General features: G+C 31.3%; 1 protein-coding gene across 1 annotated transcript; it reads right to left on the bottom strand.

The window, feature by feature from the left end:
• Positions 1 to 119: 119 nt before the first annotated feature.
• On the bottom strand, positions 120 to 6,504 carry LOC119688390 (transcriptional regulator ATRX-like). Its single transcript, XM_038103069.1, has 11 exons — positions 6,465 to 6,504; positions 5,231 to 5,681; positions 4,221 to 5,149; positions 3,981 to 4,143; positions 3,872 to 3,910; positions 3,645 to 3,804; positions 2,018 to 2,342; positions 1,410 to 1,957; positions 1,162 to 1,331; positions 355 to 548; positions 120 to 295 (listed from the first exon to the last, which is right to left on the bottom strand). Exons 1-11 carry the CDS (start codon positions 6,502 to 6,504, stop codon positions 120 to 122), a joined length of 3,195 nt encoding a protein of 1,064 aa, XP_037958997.1.
• Positions 6,505 to 10,057: the final 3,553 nt, after the last annotated feature.

Below are 10,057 nucleotides of genomic sequence, written 5' to 3'. Positions count from 1 at the left end.
TGTCCATTCTTAATGGGATTAGCATACAGATTGCCAAATTCGCGTTCAGTACCCAGATAATGTGGTTTAATAAAATTAACCATGCTATAATCTTAAAACAAAAAGCAAAATTTATATTATTATTGGCGATAAATTAGTAATGCGTTTAGTTCCGTACATTCTTTCAAGTTATTTTGAATTGGTGTTCCTGTCAACACGATACGTTTACGTGTAATTATTTTAGCCACAGCTAAGCTAGTTGCTGACTTATTATTTTTAATGATATGACCCTCGTCACACACAACCAAATCGGTGCCTGAAATCAGTAAAATTATTATTATATACATCATATATGTTTTAAGTATTATAACTTACCAGCTTGCAATAAATATTTTTCAATGCTGATTTTGATTTCTTCCAAACGCTCTGGATTATAATTACTGCGCTTCTTATATGAATGATAGAAGACCAGAGTTCTAAAAGCTTCGTATCCTAGAAGTAAGCAGCCAGCTTTTGGATACTCAGTCTCAGACCATTCCTTTATAATGTTGATCTTTTCACAAATATCGCTAAAATATATTTTAAATAAATTATTGCAAGTGTAATAAGTTATTATTGAACTTTTAGAGTTTAAAGTACAGTATATATAGCCATAGCCATGCATGTACATATAATAAATGTATGCTAAAAGTAAGTAAAACAGGAATGCTATGTATATAGCATACTTTAGAACAAATCAGATATATGAACATATATGCTACATATATAAAAGTAGCATATATATAAAATTTTCAAAGAGAGATATGAATTCTTATAGTATGAATGAGATTATATATCACAATAACCGTATAAAATTAAGGACAGCCAACGTTATAAGGTTTCGGATATTGATATTAACATAATAATATACTATTAAAAGTATCTGCCATTGAATGGTGTGTTTAATTCATTATTTATTCATTATTTATGCCTATACTATTCCCCCCTTTGCTACTAACACTATAATTATCAAAAGCTTTCTGCTTGTTGAAACTCCCAGAATTGATGGAGTCCCAGAACTGGTAACAACAAAAATAAAAATAATATAAACAATTCGAGTATAATAATTTAGGTTTAAAGTCTGACTTACAAAGTATTCAAAACTTATTTAGTATATAAAAGTATATTCAAGATAGTACTTACGATTGATCATTGAATTTGAACACCTTCAAATTCTTTGCATTTAATGGGCGTAATAGCCAACGCTTCAGTTCATCATCCCAATTCATGACTGTACTTTTCGGACATAAAACAAGTATTTTTCTTGTTTGTAATTCCTTATATGATATAAGAGTGTGCAAGAGGGCAATTAACTAAAAAAGAAAAAACCATAGTTGTCATAATAACAAAGTTGCAAAATTTAAAAAAGTCACTATTCACGTAATACTTGCCTGCAAAGTTTTTCCTAGGCCCATGCAATGTGCTAAAATACAACCTGAACCAGAATTTTTTTTGTTCCTCTCAATCCCGCCGTACACAGTGTCATACATAAATTTTATACCTTCAATTTGATGCGGTTTAAGATTTTTCACAATTTCTGGATGCACCTTCACAAATGTGTCAGTCTCTTCTAAATAATCTAATATTAAATCTGTTGAACATTTATTAGATTTTTCGCGTTTCTTGATTGCCTTCTCCATTATTGCCTTATTCTTCTCTAGTCTACGTATACGTTCGTTTTCCCGTTTTTGAGCTTTTCGTGTTTCAATTGCCAACTGATCTTGCCTAAGCATCGGCTTAATAATACGTGAAGTGCCTTCAACTTCCACTACATTATCAATTAAACTGCTAGAATCAGAACTCAAACTTATTAGATCTTCATCAATTTTTTTCAATTTTTTACGCCGATCAGCCTCCTTAATTAACTTTTCAAGTGATTTATTTTGTGTACGCTTCTCTTCTGGTAGACTACAATTCAAAAGTTCACAATCTGAGTTATCTGGTGTTGGTGCAATACTTTTATTATTGTTATCATCATCTATACTTTTATTTGATTTACTCTCAGGCGTAGTATTTTTCACAGAAGTTACTGAAATTTCTGATTTATTAGCATTAGACTCTGCAATGTCAGTATCAATATTATCTTCTTCAACTTTGTCTTCGTCGATTTCATCAAATTCACTATCAGCATTAAACGTTTCTAAGAATTTATCTATTAATGGAGAATGCCCACCATCAATATTAGATAAATTTTCCAATAAGTCATTTGCAGTGCTATCCAATTCCTCATCATCATCACTTGATTCATTCAAAAACTGATTCTTTAATTTTTCATTGTACCGCACTAGATATTGCTTTTCAGTTAATTTCTCTTCACTGTCATCCTAAAATAAAAAAAGTTTTTGATAATTAGTTTTTAATTAATTATAAAGAGACACTCCTATTAACATTTGGACTAATATGCCCAGTTATACTCATGAACTAGATTATAATAATGTATACATATTACTTCAAATCATTGAAGGCATCCTCACTACATTATAAGATTAAATTCACCAAATGTTTAAACTGATGGGAATCAAATGAGAAGTTTTAAGAGAGCAGTTAGAGGATAGTTGATTAAACGATATTCCTACATATAAGGGAAGAGTTCATCAATTATAAATTGCTGTTTAAAGCCAAAAAAATGTTAAAATTTCAACGGAAGCTGAGAGCAATACTCAACTGTCAGAACCGGTTTCGAAACCAGAAAATATATTGTATTATTTATACATTCTTTTTGTTTATATTAGATATATAGTAAAGCATTCACATGCGAAAATAAAGTATATACATTATTCTTTCCTCATTGATATCTAACTACAAAAATCTCTAGTTATAATTTATATATTTTGTTAATTGGTTTAGTTGATACATTTTTTTAATTAATAATTTTTTAAGTTATAGTTCGCTATTCACTACTGTTCGAAAAAACCTCTTTATTAATAGTTTTGTAAATGTCTTTGTGCTATATTAAAATAAACTAGATAAGTTTATTTTAGTACATCCTACACTACAGCACTACTGTACGGATGTGTAACATACAGCAAAGCCTCAAACACTTCCATAAAGCAATTACAGATAGCACAAAATCTGGATACAGAAAGACTATTTAAGATTTCAGGATATATTAGAACAACAGACATACACAGAAATCTAAGAATCAACTCAGTGAAAAAATATTTCAGGGACAGTGCCCTAAAATTATTCACAAAAGTTAATATGCTGCCCAACCCCGCTCTAACTAACCTCAAGTCCACCTCTGAACCCACAGGAAAATATGCTGAAAGATAAATAAACGATGTGAATTCCTGCATAGATAAAGTCTAGTGTGGGGCAGGGATAAGCCCCCCAGCTACAAAAGAGTGAAAGTGTGCAATAGCACTAACTCAAGCAACCACAACAACATCCTACACTTCATATTTAAATAGATTCTGTGAGGCATCCATAGTTTTTAACTATATGTTTAGGAGCATTTGAATTTGACTATGCGAACAGTTTTTCACTAAATTTAATGAAAATTTTAAATACATAAACAAAGTAATGAACTTAACTCATTAATAACTAAATAATAGTTTAATAACTAAATAGTTTAGCGCATCTTGATATATCTATGTAGGTATATCAATTGGTTTGTACATACTCACTTCAGAATTACTTTCATCGCTAACAGATATTTTCGATAAATCATTATCTAAAAAGTCTAAAACATGACTCTTTGATTTCAATGGTTTCTCTTTTATTTTCTTCGGTTTCGTTTTCAAATTTTGCTGAGGACGCTTTCTGATGTTATCCAAATTCAGTAATCTAAAAATTATTTCATTATTAAATTATACTGATAAGAATTCGTTAATTCTAACAAGATTTTACATACTTTTCAATCTCACTGTTCTTATCCACCTTATTGTCTACTCTGTAAAAGTTAATGTAATGTTCGTTAATTTTAAATAAAAAATTTTTCTTTTATTTTTAAAATAATTTACTTCTTAGTCTCTTGTGCGCCTTTCTCATTACTCTTGCTCGACACTTGACTATCCTTACGCTCTGCCGGTTCCACTTCTTGCTTTTCTTTATTCAAACTTTCGTTACTTAAATAGCTGTTTGTTTTTTTCTTCTGACTAGACGTAATGTTCAAATTTGACGTATCTAATTTAAAAAAAAAAAAAAAAAAAACCAAAAATTATTATTTTTGACATAACAATGACAGGTAAAATAAAACTTACCGTTATAGTCATCCAATCTTTTAAAGTCTTCAATTGAACTATGCACATGATTTTTCCTAATATTTTCGGTATTGTTTTCTTTTATGAAATCCAACATCGATTCGTCACTTGATGATTCAGAAGAAGACCCTGATGAAGCTAACAACTTTCTTTTCAATTTTTTTAATTTACGCCTGGACATGTTTGGTTCTGTTTGTGTAGATTTTTCAACATTATCAAAATTATACTGAGCCAATTCTTTAAGCTTATAAAATTGTTCCTTTATTAAATCTTTAACATTAAAACCATCTTTTTCCTTTTCCTGCTTTAATGATATGCACCGATCATACATGTTTTTAGCCAAAGTGGCTAATTTCTTTAAGTTTGATTCTTCTTCAGTCAATGACTCTTCATTAGGTTCATTCCAATCGAACGCCTCTAAATACTCCATGGGTTCAGAACAATTTATTTTAGGTGACTCACTTATTATTTCTGATTGAGTTTCCTTATCACATTGAACGGGTTTCGAACTTTCTAAAATCTTAGATGTTTCCATCAATTTTTCTAGTATGTAGTCTCCATCAGTTTCCGTGTATTTGTCTTCACCTAATGGTTTAACTTCTGTTGTAGGTAAAGGATCCTGTATTTTTTTGTCAATATCAATTTTATCCGTGTCAATTGTGTTTGTACCAGCTTCTACCGTTTTGACCTTAGGTGATTTAGTGTGTTCTTTTTCCACAATCTTTCGAGACGTTTCACTGTTATAGTTTCCAAATTCATTGCGATCTTCCTCATCTACTGCATCCATAATACTTTGTACAAACAAATCTCGTCGTTCTGTTAAAATTTTTTCGAGCTCTTTATTACGTTCAGTCTGAAATGAATTTATCCGATCCATTATATATTCCACAAAATCATTAACTTGTACATCAGCCATATTGTTACTTGAACTAGAACACGCATTATAAAACGAGCCAGTATCGGTATTTTTATTGTTTGAACTATTTATTATATGTCTTATTAAATTTTGCTTTAATTTGTCAGTATGATTTTGTGTTGTATAGTTATGTTCGTTCATTACATTTGACAAATCCAAGTCTCCATTCCAAGAATCAAAGTCCTCTTTCTCCTGATCTATGGACAAAAATTCATTTTCGTTCTCTTCTTTTATCGTTTCGGTCTTTATGTTGGATACTTCAATCTTAATTCCAATATTACTTGTGCTTGGAAGCAAGCTGTGGCTCTCATTGTGTTCGCCATCGCTTTCTGTATCACAGGAAATTACTTCGACCACATCAAAATCGTTTATATTATCTAGATAGGTTTCCTCTGATGAACTCTCCTCCATCACATCCTCAGATTCATATTCTAACTCAAGCTGTGATCCTTTCTCAATTTTTTCAAAAATACTTTCGCTCTCAGTTGAAAATACCAATGAATTATCAGTTCCTTGCAAAACAAATTCAGCAAGTAAACGATTTTCTTTAATTGAATTAATTTCATTTAATACGTCCATTTTTAAATTAATGCATTTTCTAAAAATAGAAGACATTGTATTAATATAAAAAGATATGATCTATTTTTTTGCTAACATTTATACCTATATATGTATCCGCGTCGGACTTACATGTATAAATATAAATAAATATTAATATATATATTCGAGTCTCGTTAGAATTGTCTATTGCTAAGTGAGAAAGGTTATAGTTTTTCACTTAAAAGCAGATGTTATACATACAGTCATGATCATGTCAAATGAGAAATTATTGTTGTTTACAAACTAATTTAAAAAATCAAGAATGAGAGATATATCGATTTCAATTTTGATCATAGAGACGAAGCCTTCTGTGTCCTTTCACATTGGTCAAAACCGTACTGCACAGTAAGAAATGTCAGGCCTTGAACTTATCAGGCTTAAATGGGTGTGCATTCAGACAACCAAGAAGAAACAAAATATAAGTAAAAGTATGAAAATGACAATTATTATATGAATTTCTGCATAAGATGCTTTTTAGTACGGCCAAAATAGGCTTTACTGTTCGTCATATAACTATCTGTATAATATGGTCCCAAATCGAAGTTTTAGTTGTTATTAAGGCAGTTTCAGTAGAGCTTATTTTGTATACACACAACACACGCAAAAAGTTTGTATATTGCTTAGAAAATATGAAATGAAATGATTTTTGTCTTCCTAAACTTAAAAAACATATACTAAACCATTCAAACCAGAGCTTAAGTTGATAAGTGTTATCCGAAAGTACCCACTGAACGTTGAACTCAAAACTAATTGTCCTGTTACCCGCATATTTCAGTATGTATTTTGTGTAGAGAATGAAACTAATTGCAACACATCTAGGAATATATGTCTCCGTCTATCAGGCGGAACTTATGGCGGTCTCACATGCTCTGGATCACCTATTGGATTGTCAGGTGTATCAGAAAAAGATTCTAATATCGTTGGACAATCAAGCAGTTATCAAAAGCATCCAAAAGACATACATAGCTAACAGCTTAGTTCAAGAATGTGTAACGAAGCTCATGGAATGTGCTCATGGAAATGAAGTGACGGTCATGTGGGTTAAAGGACACATCGGTATTGAGCAAACCGAGAAGGCAGATGAACTTGCAAAGCAAGGATCAAGCCATAATTTCTGTGGCCCAGAGCCCAGAATACCATTGAGTTACAACATGATGGCAGTCTATGTCTATAAGTAGATAACCTCACTTCATCTTAATAGATTGGAGAGAGTTGTGCACTTGTAGACAGACCAAACTCATGTTGCCGAAACCATGGGCCAGGGAAGCGATAAAAGTGCTTAGTTATTCGCGGAGCACTCTAAGCTGGTTGACCTCACTAATTACTGGACATGGCAACTTCAAGTATTACCTCAAAAAGATAACTCTTGCTGAGGAAGACACTTGCAGACTATGTCTAGAAAAAAAGGAGACAGCGGTGCATATATTGTGCCAATGTCCAGCACTGGCAAGTAGGAGAAAGACTGTCTTGGGACACCATTGGGTTGGTGATGACTTCGTAGGAAACTTAAGCCAGCTTTAACTCAATAACAACATCCAAGAATCGAAGGACGAAAAAGGAGCCAAGTGGTTTCGTGGTCTACTTCGACTAATCCTTTAACTCAGTGGAACCACTTGTTGGACAGTGCGCTGTCCCAACGTCCCACCATATAATATAATATAATAAATAGCAACACATTCATTACGGTAAATGCAAAAAAACGTTTATTACATACATGTAAACATTTTCAAGAAATTTACGAAAAAAGTGTAAAAAAGAAAAAAGGAACAGCAGAGCCGAAATTCTTTTGGTGACTAAATTTGAAACTGTCAATAAAAGATAAATTCTCTGCAGATTTCATTTCTCAGACACACCGATTTGACAACAGATTTTATAGTACACCCATACTGAATTAATTTCCATCTGGGGTAAATGGGTTAGAATATTCCCGCGGTAGGGATGCCTGTTGTAAGAAGCGAATAACATCCCGATGCCACGCCGACACTTGTGCAGGAAGTGTGCATGGTAGAAATGCTCGACTTGGTACACTTTACCAGAGGTGTAAATCTGGTACCACGGGGATCAGTGGCCCGCAGCTTCGGCTGTGCTGACCAATTATGGTTGGACTCGTAGTAGCTGTGGTTCGGCGAATGAATGATAAACATGATAAACGAGAAAGGAATCGATTATGTGAACTTGCTCTGACTGAATTAGTTCACATAACTGAGCGCGTACTGTATTTAAAATAATTTTTTAATAATTAATTTATTTAAATTCTTAATTTAAAATTGAGTTAGTGTGTTCCACTGTTTGTTTATTAAATTCGCTAGAATTTAACTACTTAATTTTAATTAAATCATTTTAAAAATAGTATTAGCCACATTTGTACATACAATAATAAAACAGTTGTAAAAATATTTTGTTTGATAAATAACCATAAATACAACATACACACGAGGGAACTTACAAAAATTTCTTTAGTTGGTTAAAAAAAATATTTTAATTTTGTTTTTTATTTTTACAGTATAATTTTCATTAATTTCCATACATTTTTTTAAATCGAGATATCCACTTTCTAAAACAGTTGTAAAAATTGTTTTTTGGAGGTTTGAGACATGGAGAGTGCAGATTAACAACACTAATTATCTTCCTATTATTGTCGAAAGCGTTCAAATTTTTAATTACTTCTAAAAGCAATCTGAAATCGTACCTTACGTATTATCGTGATACAGAAATCATCAACCCATATCATTTAGCAGTTACCGTTCGTCCAGTCCAGTCAGAGAAAGAGCATCTACAATTTTTTCTCTGGTAAAATGAGATCATTATTTTTGTTGTTGACTTCTATTTCCTGACTTTAACAAACGGATTAGTACGTTTAGTATGCCATATCATCGACTGTTGCATTGTTTTTGGATCCTATTTGTAAAACCGACCTTCAACACCTTTTACAATATTATTGATGATAATTTTTCCCCCATTTTCTAATATTTGAGGAAAATATTGAGCAAAAGGCACAAGCTCCCTTTTTAAGCTCAGTTAGGGTTCGATGAAACCATCGTCAATGTTGAATTTTCATAAATAAGGTCTTAGGTCTAAATATCTATTATTTAAATAACGCCTGCTCTACCCCCCTATGACATCATTTATCTGTTCGCTTATCTTTTATAAGCCCTATCCATTTATGGCTAGGGCTTGAACCTGGATTCAGACTAGGTTCAATTAACATATTCCGAACTATTCCTTTTCCCATACAACTCCGCTACAATATCACCTCCTATTTAATTTGTTTGAGTCTCCTAATGATTTTATGTTTAGCTTGTTTTCTAGAATCCGAGGCGTTAAACTACTACAAATTGCAGGCTTATTGACTTAAAATTTTATTAACAAATTTTTTTATTTTGGACTAGGACACTGTTTTGGAGTTATTGCTTAGACAATGAAACTCTAAGGGAGCATAATTACTTTTTAGCGAGTACCGAACAGTACCATAGTAGACAAGTATTATTTTTTTTCCTCCATTAATAAACAGTTAAGACAGCAGTAATTGTATGGAGTACCTATTCTACTGCTTATAAGAACTGTACTGTACTACTGTCACTGCTGTACTGTTACTTGTATTAACAGTTTTATTTATATTAGAATTGCGATAAGTTTTTATAATTGAATTGAATAGTACTAAACAATTTAATCTCGCATTATTTTTTAACTTAATCGCATTATTAAATATTTATAAAGGTTCTCCTTTAAAATTTTTGAACATAACGAATTTTTGTTCGCCAATTATTCTATCATTTTTGGTGCTGTTAGTAAACACATTTGTTTATTTAGCAAAATTGGTATTTTATTTGTCATACGGGAATGTAAAATAAATGAATTGTAGAAACATTTTAAAAAACGAATAATAGATCAAAGTACTATGATCTTAAAATATATATACATATATACTGTAACTGTAACTAGGTGTGCTTCAGACTTTTGATGTGGGTATCTCTAATACTTATATATCATACACCCATGATCTTCTTTTCATTTTCATACATATTGTTTTCATACTATCTTTTTTCGTTTCAAATGTTTATATATTGAGTTTTTTGAACGTTTTTTTTATAAACTTTTTTTACTCATCTTCAATTTGGTTAATACTGAAAATCCATTCCCCAAAACAATTTTTTGCATTTCTTCAACCAAGAAATCATATCCCACATTTGTGTCGAATTATTTGGATAGACCTTTTCTATTTTTTTCTAATATTTTTTGTAGTTTATTGTCGATCTTGCTATCCGCTTTTCTTTTCCATGTCAAATAATGTCAAATTAATTTCAAATAGATTAAAAAATTA

This window comes from Teleopsis dalmanni, chromosome X (assembly GCF_002237135.1).
Source record: "Teleopsis dalmanni isolate 2A chromosome X, ASM223713v2, whole genome shotgun sequence".
NCBI classification, from domain to species: Eukaryota; Metazoa; Arthropoda; class Insecta; order Diptera; family Diopsidae; genus Teleopsis; species Teleopsis dalmanni.
Note: the sequence above shows the minus strand (reverse complement) of the source record. Positions and strands in the feature narration are given on the sequence as shown.